Source organism: Ursus maritimus, unplaced genomic scaffold (assembly GCF_017311325.1).
Source record: "Ursus maritimus isolate PB19 unplaced genomic scaffold, ASM1731132v1 scaffold_26, whole genome shotgun sequence".
Taxonomy (NCBI): Eukaryota; Metazoa; Chordata; class Mammalia; order Carnivora; family Ursidae; genus Ursus; species Ursus maritimus.
Window position 1 is genome coordinate 43,671,173 of NW_024425119.1, and position 13,673 is coordinate 43,684,845.

A 13,673-nucleotide genomic window follows, 5' to 3' on the forward strand; every position below is an offset into this window, starting at 1 on the left:
GAGGAGAGCACAGAAGAGCCAGATGGACAAGACAGGGGACCCAGCTCAAGAGTGGAAGGACACTCCAGCTTCCCCCAGGGCCAGGGCTAGAGGCAAGGGAATAGCTCCACTGCGGGGCTGGGGGCGGGGCGGGGGTTTGGCGGCTGGAGGTCCCGTTTCACTAGAGTTTCCCTGAGCAATTGGCTTAGACCAGAGGCTGTTGAGGCAGTCAGACCCCTACCCACCCAGCCACCCAAAGTCTACTCTCTAGTCCTTAGGGAGGTTGTGGGGGCGGAAAGGGGGACGGGGCTGAATTTCTTCCTTCCCCAACCCCCTTCCCTTCTCCTCCCGATAGATGCAAGCCGAATCTCCCGCCCTGCTCGCTCAGCTGATCTGTGGCTTAGGTAGTTTCATGTTGTTGGGATTGAGTTTTGAACTCGGCAACAAGAAACTGCCTGAGTTACATCAGTCGGTTTTCGTCGAGGGCCCCAACCCGCCTGCCCCGCTCCCTCCCTCCCCAGTGGGACTGCCCCACAGCCCCCTCCCAGACAGGGCAAAATGGGTACAGACCGAGGAGGGCAAGCTGGGACTGGGGCTGTAGGACAAGCCTGGGGAGCCCCCCTTTATACTTTCCACTCCTCAGCCTGTCCCAATCCCTGTGACCGAGGCAGAGGAGTCTTTCCTGCAGCTATTGTTTCCTGGGCCCAGCTGATGGAGACAGACAAAGAAAGTCTATCCAATTCCAAGGAAATTGAGGAATTTGAGGAAGAGATGGCCTGGTGGGCCAGCTCAGTTGGGCAGCAGGGTGGGGCAGGATCAGAAGGAGAGAGAAGGGAGTCTCTGGAAGGGCTAGCTTCTCTCACCTGCCAACCTCCAAGGACAAAAATCTGCCTCCAGTCCGCTGGGGCTGGAGCTTCCCCTTAGACAAGTGGGGTGCCTGGGGGGGTCCCCAAGAGTTGGGGAACTCTGAGCGCCAGCTCAGCCACCTCCCCTTCCCTTTCTATAGCTCCATCCCCATGAGAAGGGCATATTTAGGGTGTTAGTAGGTTAGAGGAAAGCCATCAAGTCCAAGTAGAACCCCCCCACACACACGCACATACCCTACTGGGAAACATCAGGGCAGGAACCTGGCTCTAGTCTCTGTCTAGCTGTCTGTGGCCCATAGGCCTTGGTCTGTTGTGTCTGAGGCTGTCAGGCAGCTGCTTGTCTTTGCGCTGTGTGGAAATGTCTGGGTGAACAGAGGCTTCCAGCGCCCACCATTACCATATTGTTGGGAAGGTTGTTGGCTGATGCCAGGGGGAGGAGGGGAGAATAATGGAGTAAAGGAGAATCTGAGCAATGTGAAACTTTGCAAAGCTTCTTCCCCTCCTGTCCCCACCTGGTTCCTCAATTCTGGCCCTGGTTGCTAGAGAGAAGGCTCTCAAAAGAGGCTTTTCTGCCTGCAGAGAAAAATGGGAGGGGGGTCAGGGAGAATGCGGGAGATACATCCCTGTTCTCAGAGGGACTGGGAAAGAGAGAGCCAGAAGGAGAAGGACAGACTCCTGGTTCTCTTCCTTTGAAATTGTGATTATTAAAGCATTATCAACTTTGAGACAGGGGAACAAAATTATGTCCCTGTAACAAAATATATACACGGAGTTCTATATTCTCACAGTGGTCTGCTGGGGGGATTTATCTAACCTTGTATATGCGTGTGGGTCTCTGTTTCTATATCTCTGTCTCCTCCAGACTCTCTCAAATCCCCAGCATATTTTTTTGTGCATACTTCATGTATTTTGCTCTCTCTCTCCTACAAAGAGATTTCTTTTGACCCCAAGGAGGCTAGAGAAGAAAATGGGAAGAGAGCCTTTCTTCTCCCTAGCTGAGTTTGTTAGTCTGTCTTTCTGTCTATCCCCCTGCCTTTTGTGGGGGGAAATAATCTCTTCCCTTGAAGGAAAGCGCTCAGATCTCTCTATGGCTCCCGGGGAAATAGGAAGGTTTTCAGAGAGGAAGGCCAGCTGGTGCGAGGCAGGCAGGGGCTCCCCTGGTTTGGGAGCCCCTAGCAGTCTCTGAGTTTTCAAGCTGTCAGAATCACAGGGCCAGTTGGACTGAAGGGAGTCCCAGGCAGGGGCGGGGTGCTCAGGAGTGCTTGGCTTGGAGAGAGTGTCCCTGATGGGCCGAAATTCACCAATGAACGACTTTTGCGCTTTGGGTCTCTCTCTGCCCCCCGTTTCCGTTTCAGAGTCGGTGGGCTTATGGGGGGGGGTGGCCACAGAGCCGTGAGTCTGGGGTGTCCCCCTTCCCAGATCCTGGGGACTGGGGTGAGTTCTCATCGGGCCAAGGTGAGGGCCAGTCTGATGGCCAGAGTCCATCCCCGGGGCCCTGGGACCGTAGATTATGGCTAAGGCAATGGTGATTATTTATTCGCTTCGCTGGAAGGGAGTCTTCAGAAGAAACAGCGTGAAGAGGAGGGAAAAAATTATCTCTCTCGTCTGCGGATATTAAGATGGATTTTTATTTCTTAAAGGACCCTCCCCGCCGAGAGCGCATAAGCGTAAACTTAATATATGCTCCGCAGCCCAACTCCAGAAATCGCAATAAAAGTTAAAACCTCCCCTACTGGTTTTTTTTAATTATGATATGGGAAAGAGGAGCAGGATTTATAGAGCTGAACTCCCGGCGTGTGAGTGTTTAAGATTTGCGGGAGACGGAGGAAAAGGCAAGAGCTCGCCAAGGAGAGCCTTGGTCTCTGAGATATCTCGCGGGCTGCGGGGGCTCCGGCTTAGCCCGGCTGATCCTCTGTGGCCTCCCTGGGACCTCGGCTCCCCGGCTCCCCGGCACCCTCCGCCCGGGCCCACGGCCTTGCCTCGGCTCCGAGATGCAGCCTTTCTTGGGAACAGGTGAAGGGCAGCAGCGGCTGGGGACTGGGGGCTGCGGGTGGGCACTGGGCTTTGTGTGGGTCCCGTGCAGGGGGAGGAGGTTTGCGGTCCGGGGCAGGGTCGCGGCCCGAGTGTGGCCCGGCGGGCGCCTTGGCTAGGAGGGGTGTCCGGCCCGGCGCGAGAGCTCGGACAAGGTGGATTGTGTGTGGACTTTGGCCGCAGACGGAGCAGAGCGGGCTCCGGGGCGGAGGCCAGCCGCGAGGCGGGCAACCGGATGTTGAGTCTGTAGGAAGGACCTTGAGGTCTGTTTGGTGTCTGGGCTGCCGGGGGGCGGCGGCCCAGAGTGTGGAGCGCGCAGCGCGCGGGGCGCGGCGGTCAGCGCGGGCGAGGCAGCAGGCCCCGCACACCCCTGCAGCTGCAGGGCCGCGTCCGGGGCGTCTGCGCGGAGGCCGGCCAGTGGTCAGAGCGTGGAAAATAAACGCGGTTAAGGGTCTTTCTTTCCCACATAAGAGGTCCTTCTCTCTCTCTCTCTCTTTCGGAGATACCTGGATTTGGTCCAGAACAGGTTGCCCGCGGGAGGGCCCGGCGAGCGGCAGCGCGCGAGGGAGGGAGAGAGGGAGGGAGGGCGAGCATGAGGGAGGGAGGGAAGGAGGGCGGGCAGCGGCGGCTGCGGTGGCCGGGGCTTCCCTCCCCCCGCGGGAGGCGGCTGCCCTGCATCTGTGGCCGTGGGGAGCCGAGGAGCAGGTAACGAAGGCGCTTCCGAGGCGGGATTGGACCGAGCCAGAGGGACCGAGTGTTCCGGGTCTCTGCCCAGCGCCCTGGAGGGGAAAGAAGGTAGGGAGCTCGGCGCCCGCCCGGCCTGGCAGGAAGGCCTCGGGAATGTTGAACCTGTATTTGATTTTAGGCTCACACTCATGTTGTGAGTCTGTCTGCCTCCGGAGGTGCGGTTTGCCTGCCTGTCTGTCTGTCTGTCTGTCTGAGACGTCCCGAACCCTAGGCTCTCCTTCCAAAGGCTGAAACAATCGGGAAATTTCGTCGGAATGTGCACTTTCATTCATTGGATTCTCTGCAACTCAGCGGGGCCGGCTGCTGAGCCCCCAAGTTGGAAGGGAGCTTCCCTCCAGCTTTCTGGCTGCTGGATCCTCCCGTTCCCTCCGCCGTGGGCTGAGTTTCCGGCTCCAGGTTCGCGGGTTGCCCTGAGGTTTGAGGCCAGACAGCTCCTAGTCTGGCAGGGAGGGCGGGGGAGAGACTAGCGGCTCTGGCCCCTTAATTGTACTTCGGACCCGTATTGTCTCTCCTTTCGCCACCTCGCCTTCCTCAGTCTGGGCTCCAAAGTCACTGCAAATTTCCTTGCGACACACACATCACACAAAGATCAGGTAACAGGGCGGCCAGAGCCGGGGGGCTTCAGGCAGAGAGCACCCCCGGTTCGGGGGCCGCTCCTCCCCCAGCCACTCCCCAGCCTGGGAAACCAGACCGGGTTGGGGGAGCCGGAAATAGCCCCGTTTGCTGCGGGGCGGCAGGGCTGGGGGCCGGCGGGAAGGCAGGCCGTGGCGTTGAGAGGGCCACGTTCACAGGCCCTAGGGGTTTCACTCCTGCTGGGCGCAGGGGCCTGACTCCTGGCGCGTAGGGATCCCGGATACCCACCTGGGGTGGGGGCAGGACGCGGGCTCCTCGCGGCGGGCCGGGAGAATTCAGTGTCTGCTTCCAGCGCAGGCCTTAGCTAGGACGAGTTGTGTGTGGGTGTGCTTTTCCCAACAAAGAGGGATCAGGAGCGAGAAGGGGGGAAAGTAGAGGGGAACCGAGGAGGGGGCGGGGAGGGGGAGAGGGCAGCCGAGAGGTGAAATGAGCCCATTTCAGGGGGAGAAGGAAAATGAAAGCAAATGGAGCACGGCCTCCTCCGCGCGGGCGGGTGCTGGCGAGCCGGGGAGCGGGCTCCCTGCCTGCGGGGCTGGGGACCGGGAAAAGCCTGCTTTAAATTTAATCCGAACTTGACGGTGTGGATTGAACCGGAGGGAATTTAAATCACTAAGAGGGAGGCGCAGGGCAAGGGGAGGAGATGACTCTAACCTGTCTGTCTTTCTGTCTGTCTGTCCTTCCCACCGTGGTGCTAGCTTGGTTGTGGTCGCAGCTGTGCAGGTCTGAGGTGATGGAGTAAGGGTGCCCCTCCCCCTTAGGGGGCTCGGCTGTGCCCAGTGAATTCTTTTGGGGTCGGAGGCGAGCTGTAAGAACCAGAGTGAATGCAGAGCTGCTGGCTAAAGCTGGGGTTTCCCCCCCTTTCCAACAGGGACTCCCAGTGTCCTCCAGTCCCTCGGGTTTGCCCCATCGGTGCTGAGGAAAATGGAAGGGAGTGGTGGGGGGGGGTGAGAGGGAGTCTGGGAATCTGGCAGNAGACGCAGCAGGAATAGGTGAACCTGGAAAGACAAGCCCCTCTTTATTGGTGCCCCCACATCCTTTGAGCCCCCACGTTCACAGGCCGGGATTTGGGGGGAGCCCGAAGTTCTGCTTCAGAGTCCTGACCTGCCATCCCACCTCCAAATGCAGAGACTAGGGGTACAGCCCACATGCAGTTGTGGAACCCGAGGGACCTCGGCCTGGTGAATTCAGGGACTCCCAGCCTCTTCCAGCCCCCCTCCTCGCGGCTGCTGCTCTCCGCAAGGCCTAGGCAAGCCGGGGCATTGGTGGGGAGGGGGCTGTGGGCGAGGCCTGCTTCCTGATCCACAGCTGTGTCTGTGCCTGAGTGGGGAGGGTCTGAGTTCACGCTCTCAAACGAGGCGACAATCTCCCCTCAGTTTCACAGGGAATTTGACGGCAGCGGGGAGCCTGGGCCGGGTGATCCGAGCTGCCCCGCTTCCGCCGCCTCTGCGGGGTGGGCAAGCAGGGTGCGCAGGCAGCTCGAGAGTTGAAAAGAAGGTAGTGGCCGAAGGGGGTAGGACAGAAAGGGGCATCTGTTTACAGACACTATGTCTGAGGGGCGCTCCCAAATAGTAGAGGCCCATAGGGAAGGGTCTTTAGGGGCGCCTTTCTTCTAGGAAAACTGAGATTGGGGCAGATGGGCCCTGTCGACTGGCGAAGACGCAAAAGGAGGAGCGGGGCGTGAGACCTTCTCCTTCCTCGTGGCTTGTTTGCTCCTTGACTAGAGTGTGGCTCAGCCCCCAGATGCCTGGGTGGCTGCCTGGGCTGAGATGGGGTTCTACATCCTCCGGAGGCCTAGTGTACCCACCCCAGCAGGTCGCCTGGGAGGGGCAGGAGAGGAGGCCTCTTCCTCCTTTGTGTCCGGACAGAAGTGGCCGCCGCGCCCGGAGCTGGTCCCGCGGCAAAGGCCCGGCAAGCAAGCGGACTGCACAATGCCACGGCTGCTCCCAGCTCGCGCCCTGCCCCGTCCTGCCTGCCTATCGCCGCCCTTCCTCCCTCTCGCTCTCTGCACGCCTTCCTCTCCCTGCTCTCCCATCTCTTTTCATCTTGCCCCCCCTTTCCTTTAATTCTCCCCTCTCCTCTTCTTTTTATCTCAGTCCTCCGTTTTCTTCTCTCTTTCCCTCCTTCCTTCCTCTCCATGGGCCTGGCGCCGTGTTTCAGTTGTTATGTCTCAGGCTCAGTCTCTCTCAGGCTCTGTCCCCTGATGTCCTCTAGGTCTCTGTCTGGCCCCGGGCCCGCTGAGGGCTACACGTCTCTGCTCAGTGCTGCCAGCAGCCGCCCAAGAGCCAGGCAGGGTCCCCAGCCGCCAGGGCTGGGGGAGGTGCTGACGGTGCTGGGGATTTGGAGAAAGCCTCGGCAGGGGGACGGGAGGGAAACTCCTGTCTTTTCCTTGAACTAGTGAGGGAGAATTTTTGATTGACAGCTAACCCGACTCCATCAAGGCCAAAGAGATATTCTGTTTCTTGCTGTAATTTGGATTTCCCACACCAGTCCAGTCCGGGGGAGGGGAAGACAATCAGAGCTGAGGGCGAGGAGGCTGAGGCCCCGGGTTGTCTCTCCCCAGCCAGGCACTTCACACACACCCCCCGTGCGTCGAAATCCCAGCCCCGCTAGACCGAAAAGGAAAGAACTGAGAGGGGGAGGAACAGGGACTAGGGAGGGGACCTGGAAAGCTGGGGTCAGTGCTGCAGGCTGCAGATATGCCCTCCCCCCTCAACTCCCCCCCCCAGAACACACAAGCTACACACTCTTGGACATCTCTCCCTAGCCCTTCTCCACCCCAGAGGAGACAGGTCGACAGAGATGCAGGAGAAAACCATCCTTCACCCCCACCCCTGGCGTTTGGTCCCCTCCTGGGGACAGGAATGGGAAAGAAGGGCAGGCGTCTCATGTCTGGGAATCCTTGTCCTTCCCTGCTGCCTCAGAACCTGTGTCTCAGCCTCAGCTCCTGCCCATTTCCCATAGCACAAACTGGGACTCCTCTCTTCTGACCCTGAAATTGCACCCCTCCTTCAAACTCACTCTGCCGAGCCTAGGGTGCATCATGTCTCTGGGGGACATCACCTGCCTTTCTCCCTACCCCCCAGCCAACCTCCCTGCCCCCTCTCTTGTACCCACACTGAGAAATGTCCTGCTTGCCAAAAGCCCACCTTTACTAAACCACCATGGGGCAGTCTGATGGAAAGCAGAGGGCTGGGCAACAAACCCCAAATTCAAGGAGGAGGGTAGCAACCAACTTATTGGGGGGAGGAATCCAAGTTGTCTGATCTTCCCTACAATCACATTGCCCCCTCCGGAATTCCTGCATCCGACCCCAAAGAAATTGCTTTCTCCCATTCCTCCGTTGCTTTTTTCCCGTTCCAAAAACAGCCTACAATTTTATTTAATGAAAGACACATTTATGAACAATCAAATGATCCTCATAAAAATTTTATTGAAGGACGTAAAAACAAGCTACTTGCCCACGACCGAGGTCGCTCTCTCTTGCCTTGCCCGCTCTCACCCTGGCTCTCTTCAGACAGAGCCCTGGAGTGACTTCTTTTGGGGGGGGGCAGGGTTGTCGCAGAGATGGAGTTGGGGGCAAAGGAGGGTGAGCAGGAAGACGGGATGGGGACGCCCCACTTAACTTGTGCTGATCTCTCCTCCACTTCTTCAAGCTGGCAAAGAAAGATAAATAGATATAGACAATAAATTTAAAATAAAGGAGCTTGCATATCTGTGCCAAAGCAAAGAGAGGACTTCTGATGATAAAGGTGTATGAGGTCCCACCCCTCCCACACGCAGACCACCTTCCCCAAGCTGCCCTACCCCAGATTTGGGGGGCTGAGTTGGCCAGTGGCAGAAGGACGCTCCCCTTTCCCTCCTTCCCTCCCTCCACCCCAGCTTCCCCAGTCCCCTCCCACCCTCCCTCCCTCGCTGCTGCTGCTCCAGAAAGAAATACATACATACACACTATTTAAAAACGCATTTTTAAAAGCCACGTTCCGAACTGACAATCGCTGATCTCGGCTCGCGCAGAGACTGCGGGAGCATCGGGGCCGACAGAGACGGATTACGTCAAGAAATAGTTCCTCCACCTACCTCGGCCGGCCTCTCCGCCCCTGCGGGGCTCCCGCGCCCAAGCTCGGCCCTGGGGGTCCGGCAACCCTGGCTTCGGGGACTGGCATTTTCACCCCATTAAGAAATCCTCCAGGGTGGGGGGGTGCGGGAGGCCATCTGCTTATGGGTGGACATGGGCAAGGGGGTGCTCTGATGAGATACGAGTTGTCCTGAGGGGGTGGCCGGTGCCTTGGGTCCAGAGTTCCGGACCCCCGGGAAAACGCAGGTCGCGGGGATCAGCAGAGAGAAGGGGGTGGGAGAAGGGGGGAAAAAAAAAAAGCAAGGAAAAAAAAGCCCCTGCGCATTGATCCGCGCCGTATTTTTGGGTAAATACGATCACGTGGGGGCCGGGGAGCCAATGAGCTGCGGGGAAAAGGCTGGAAAAATAATTACCTGCCTTGATTGTTCTGTGAGCAGATAAAAAGTACATATACAGTTCATACAATAATCTTATGTATGTAAAACCCTGTTACGATGTCGGCGACGGGGCCCATCAGTAACTATTACGTGGACTCGCTCATCTCTCACGACAATGAAGACCTCCTAGCGTCCAGGTTTCCGGCCACGGGGGCTCACCCCGCCGCCGCCAGACCCAGCGGTCTGGTGCCGGACTGTAGCGATTTTCCGTCCTGTAGCTTCGCGCCCAAGCCGGCAGTGTTCAGCACGTCGTGGGCGCCCGTGCCCTCGCAGTCGTCCGTGGTATACCACCCGTACGGCCCCCAGCCCCACCTCGGCGCCGACACGCGCTACATGCGGACTTGGCTCGAGCCGCTGTCCGGCGCCGTCTCCTTCCCCAGCTTCCCGGCCGGGGGCCGTCACTACGCCCTCAAGCCGGACGCCTACCCCGGGCGCCGCGCGGACTGCGGCCCGGGCGACGGCCGCAGCTACCCGGACTACATGTACGGCTCGCCCGGGGAGCTGCGCGACCGCGCCCCGCAGACACTGCCCTCGCCCGAGGCGGACGCACTCGCCGGCAGCAAGCACAAAGAGGAGAAGGCCGACCTGGACCCCAGTAAGTTGGGAGCAATTTTCCTTTACAACCGGCGCGGGAGGGGAGGGGAGGCCGGGCGGGGGGGAGCCAGATTACAGCCCCTCGCAGCAGCGCAGGGAGCGCGGGAGAGGGGCGAGGGCGAGGGGGCGAGGACTCAATAAAAGCGAATTACCTTGGGGAGCTTTCAGGGGCAGGAAGGTCTGAGAAGGGAGCCCCGGGAGCCAGGTTGGGAGAGGGCTGAGGGGGGCTTCTCTCCCTAGAGCTGGCTTTGATGAGAGACCCCCCCCCACCCCCCAGCCCAGGCTTTTTGGCTCAGTCGCTACTTTCCAAGAAATGCAGACAGGGCCAGGGGATGGTGTAGGGGGTGAGGTTCATTTTATGGTTTGAGGTGGGATTGGGGGAGAGATGAGGAGGACATTGGGGACAGAGAGGAAATACCCCAGGGAGAAAAATCACCCCTACCTCCCAGCCAGCATGGGGGTTCTCACCCCACCAGGGAGTCATTAAACAGAAGGTGCATGGACTTCTTCCCGCAGGAGCACTAGGTGAGGGGTCTGGGGGTTTTCACAGCCTGGGAACTTGGAGAAATCAGGACTTCCAGAGTTGGGGAAGAGAAGTGGGGTCCCAGTCTCCTTAAACTTGAGAGCCTTCTTCTGAGGCTCTGCAGGAAAGAGGGTTGAGAACTGGGCTCAGGGATGAGGAATGGGGGGGAGGCATCTCCGGATTAGAGAATTATACACACACATACACATACACACACACACACTCCCATCAAGGAGACTGGAGCCTTCTGAGTATTGCAAAGAAGGGCAGGGGTGGGGGGGGCAGGTGGGAGCTGCTGGGCCAGAGAAAGGGGAAAGAAGGGGAAACAGCAGGGGAGGGGGTGCAGCCCCTGGGTGTGAGGAAGTGTCTGGGGGAGTCCCAGGAGGGGGCTGTAGGAAATCCTTTCCTCCAGCCCCATAAGGGGCCAGGGCCTAATTATACCCCTCTGAAGGCTTCCCTCCTTGCCCTCAGCTACTCCCATAAACCTGAAATTGGAGGCTTGGCTCCTGCAGAGCCTGTCCTGGGGCTGGCAGGAGGGGGGCACTGGAAGCCTAACAGGGAAGCTAAGATATGGGGGAGCCTGTCCCAAGGCCAGCAGCTCTCTGGGGAGAGGAGAAAGGCTTTCCCCATTCTAGCATCACTCTGAGAATTCGCCTCAGCAGGGTTGAACTCCGAGAGCGGAGCTGGGCGCTGAAGAGGGTAGTGAGGGGCTTAGGGACTCTCAGGGTCAGGAAACAGAACTGCTGAAATTTCAGGACTCGGTCGTGGGCTGGGAGGGTGGGAGGGGGCAGAGGAGGAGGGAAGTGGGGAGGAGAGAGACCTCGCTATAAAAATAAAAAACAAGAGAGAGAAGCGTTTATGGGCCTATGAAACGGTTGGGAATTTGGACTTTTTATGAGCATATTCTCAAATTACTACTCTTGAAGCTGAGGACCGGACTGTAGGGGCTTTGATAGCTTTGATTTCCTATAGTTTTAGGTGCTAGAAATTGAAGAGGGGGCAAGATGGGGAGGAGGCAGAATGCACAAGGAGTCAGGGAGAAAATTCCCGAAGTAAAACGTGTCCAAATTCAGGTTCAATTGTTGCATTTGGGGAGCCTGGCTAAGCCTGTGGGGTAGGGCGGCAGGGGTCCTGGGCTAGAAAGGGGCTCCACTGACCCTTGCCTGTGTTTGGCCCTCCAGGCAACCCCGTGGCCAACTGGATCCACGCCCGCTCCACGAGGAAGAAGCGCTGCCCCTACACCAAGTACCAGACGCTGGAACTGGAGAAGGAGTTTCTCTTCAATATGTATTTAACCAGGGACCGTCGGTACGAGGTGGCCCGGGTTCTCAACCTCACCGAGCGGCAGGTCAAAATCTGGTTTCAGAACCGGAGGATGAAGATGAAAAAGATGAATAAAGAGAAAACCGACAAGGAGCAATCCTAAACCCTGCCCCAGCCTGCTGCCTCGGCACAGCCAAGGGAAAAACAAAAACCCCACAAAAATACCCCAACCCAGGCGGGAGAGAGCACGAAAAGAAAAGGAAAGAGCAAGATAGAGAAAAGCCAATCAGCTTAAAAAGAAAAAAAAAAAGGAAGGGGAAAGGAAAACTCTTGTGATTTGGGAGGGTTCAGTGTTGAGAAATTGGTGTTTTAGAGTTAGTTCTACCCAGCGAGGAGGAGGCGGGGAGAGAAACTGCGTTCTCTTCTCCCAGCGCAACTGAAATAAATAACACAAATGTGATTTTTCCCTCCTTTCTTCAGAGAAGCCAGTACTTGAATCGCTATATTTCTATTTTTTTTTCTGTATAGTATTTGGTCCGGGCCATCCCTCCCCAGGCCTGGGGTGTTCTGCGTGCAGATTTTGTACAAAAAAAGACACACACACCTACACAATAACGATCCCCAGCCCAGGAGCGGAGGGGCGAGGGCCCGGACCGGGCGGCAGGCTGGGTCCGGCGGCTGGGTCCGCGGCGCAGGCCCGCGCCTCGGGCGTGTACATAGCCGTGTGTCTCCTCGTCCCCAGCGTCCGTCCTGTTACGTGCTTCTGTTTGTTATGCTAGAACAGCTCTGTGTTAATATATCGAAGTCACTTAAAAACCCAGAAACCCAACCGTATCCAGTTCTCGTTATTTCTCCTCCCCGTGGCTCCCAGGCTGCTGTCGTGCAGGAGGCAAGCGCTCTGTTCCTTTGGGGCCAGCCGGAGCCAGGGAAGGGGCTCCCTCTACCTCGGAAGGGCAAGTGCCTGCCGCTGCTCTCCAGGCAGGGTGGGGTGGGCGCGAGGGCTCCAGGGATGGAGTGGAGGCTGCTGAGGCCCGGGCCCTGCTTGTGCCTGCCCCGCCGGCTGCCTGTGAGTTTCCTGGTAGCTCGAAGGAGTCCAGGGGGGTGGGGGCATGGCATGCATGGTTTTCCCTGGCTGTAATTAATTGTAATAATTTATGAGTACACGATCGGAGGGAGGAGATAGGTGAAGATGAAAGTTGGGTGCTGGGTGAGGGCCCAGGCTGGATTCTTGCCTGCCTGCATTGGCGCTTGGAGGGGTGGCTGGGAGGGAGGGAGGGTGTGCGGTGAGCGCTGAGAGAGAAGGCTGAGCAGGCCTCAGGGAGCAGAATAGGCACTGGGGACTGCATTGAGAGTAAAAAGGGAGAGAGAGAGAGGGGAGGGAGAGAAGGAAGGAGGGAGAGAGGAAGTAGGGAGGGAAGAAAGAAAGGGAAGGAGGGAAGGAGGAAGGAGAAAGATGGCAAAGGCAATACAATCAGAATTAGATTTAGTTTCAACTTCTCAATGCATTCTCAGCTTCTCCCTCTCGCTCTCCCTCTCCTGGTTCTCTTTTCTTCTCAGTCTCTCCCTCTCTTTCTCTGTCTAGTGGTTAGTTTGAATGTTGGTTTGGGGGTAACAGGGTTATGCTGAGTGGCTGCAGCGTTTCTGGGGCTGACACGGTCAAGGCCTAAGGAAGCTGGTCAGGGATTAGCCTGGAGTGGGGTGTTCCCTGATGGTGGTGGGACCCCAGGCACAAGGGTAGAGGCCTGTATGTGCAACAGCTCATTGGGGCTGGTCAGTTGCACTGCACCCCAGAGCGCCTTCCCCGGCAGTTTTCATCTGGTAATCAGAAGCAGACACGAGCTGCTGGGTATGCCTCAGCCCGTCGCCCCCTTTCTCGGAAATCCCCCAATCTGGAAACTATTAAACTCAGATGGCTTGAAATATAGCACTTTAATATCTCAGGCTGCCCATTCTGGCGAGGGTGCAGGGTGTTGTTCTGAGTACTTGGGGAATACCACCATAAAAGAAAATCATTGGGGATCCCAGTCCTTCTGCAGCTTCCTCCATCACATGGCCTTACAGGATTGGTGAGGCACTCGGAGGGACCAGCCCCTTCCCCATCATTTGAATCTCCTACCCCCTCCTTCCATTCAACACTCCCGATTTCGGGCACTGGAGGAGGTGGGAAGGGACAAACATTTTGTGTGGATGGTATTTTGAGGGGGACAATCAAAAGTCGCAAACACTGGTTTTTCCCAGTGGCTGAAGCACCTTCTCTTCTTTCCCACTGAAGAGACCTCCTCCCTAATTCTAGAAGCAGTTGTTTCCTTGGTCCTTTTGAATGGTGTTTTGCCTGTAGTTCATCCTCTTTTCTCAATCCTCACTCCCCCCTTTGGCCGTTTTGCTGTTCTGGAACACTGGCGTTGGTTTCACACCGGGCGGAGGCCAGGACACCCGTGTCCCTGGATCCTGACTGCCGGTTCTGACTGCGGGGACTCAGGCTTTTCTCCCAGCCCAGGCTCCGCGGCGTTTCCGGGCCTCCACCC

At 57.8% G+C, this 13,673-nt stretch overlaps 2 protein-coding genes and 1 long non-coding RNA gene across 3 annotated transcripts; 1 reads left to right on the forward strand and 2 right to left on the reverse strand.

Moving 5' to 3' along the window:
• Positions 1-2,451: 2,451 nt before the first annotated feature.
• Positions 2,452-5,364, reverse strand: LOC121105380 (basic proline-rich protein-like). The gene is made up of 3 exons (XM_040641961.1): positions 5,358-5,364; positions 4,485-4,555; positions 2,452-3,655 (listed from the first exon to the last, which is right to left on the reverse strand). Exons 1-3 carry the CDS (start codon positions 5,362-5,364, stop codon positions 2,741-2,743), a joined length of 993 nt encoding a protein of 330 aa, XP_040497895.1. The 3' UTR covers positions 2,452-2,740.
• A 2,302-nt stretch (positions 5,365-7,666) lies between these two features.
• LOC103675551 lies at positions 7,667-8,422 on the reverse strand. Its single transcript, XR_005837969.1, has 2 exons — positions 8,334-8,422; positions 7,667-7,909 (listed from the first exon to the last, which is right to left on the reverse strand). It is a non-coding gene; the product is annotated as an uncharacterized LOC103675551 (long non-coding RNA).
• A 403-nt stretch (positions 8,423-8,825) lies between these two features.
• HOXC9 (homeobox C9) lies at positions 8,826-11,982 on the forward strand. The gene is made up of 2 exons (XM_040642563.1): positions 8,826-9,363; positions 11,067-11,982. The coding sequence occupies exons 1-2, from the start codon at positions 8,826-8,828 to the stop codon at positions 11,309-11,311; spliced, it is 783 nt and encodes a 260-aa protein (XP_040498497.1). The 3' UTR covers positions 11,312-11,982.
• Positions 11,983-13,673: the final 1,691 nt, after the last annotated feature.

Excerpts from the sequence above, each read along its gene's own strand:
- LOC121105380 (XM_040641961.1), bottom strand. Across the intron at positions 3,656-4,484 it reads GCGTCCTGCCCCCACCCCAG|GGCGCTGGGCAGAGACCCGG; the intron begins GTGGGTATCCGG and ends TTTCCCCTCCAG.
- HOXC9 (XM_040642563.1), top strand. The coding sequence starts at position 8,826 with ATGTCGGCGACGGGGCCCATCAGTAACTATTACGTGGACTCGCTCATC. Across the intron at positions 9,364-11,066 it reads GAAGGCCGACCTGGACCCCA|GCAACCCCGTGGCCAACTGG; the intron begins GTAAGTTGGGAG and ends TTGGCCCTCCAG.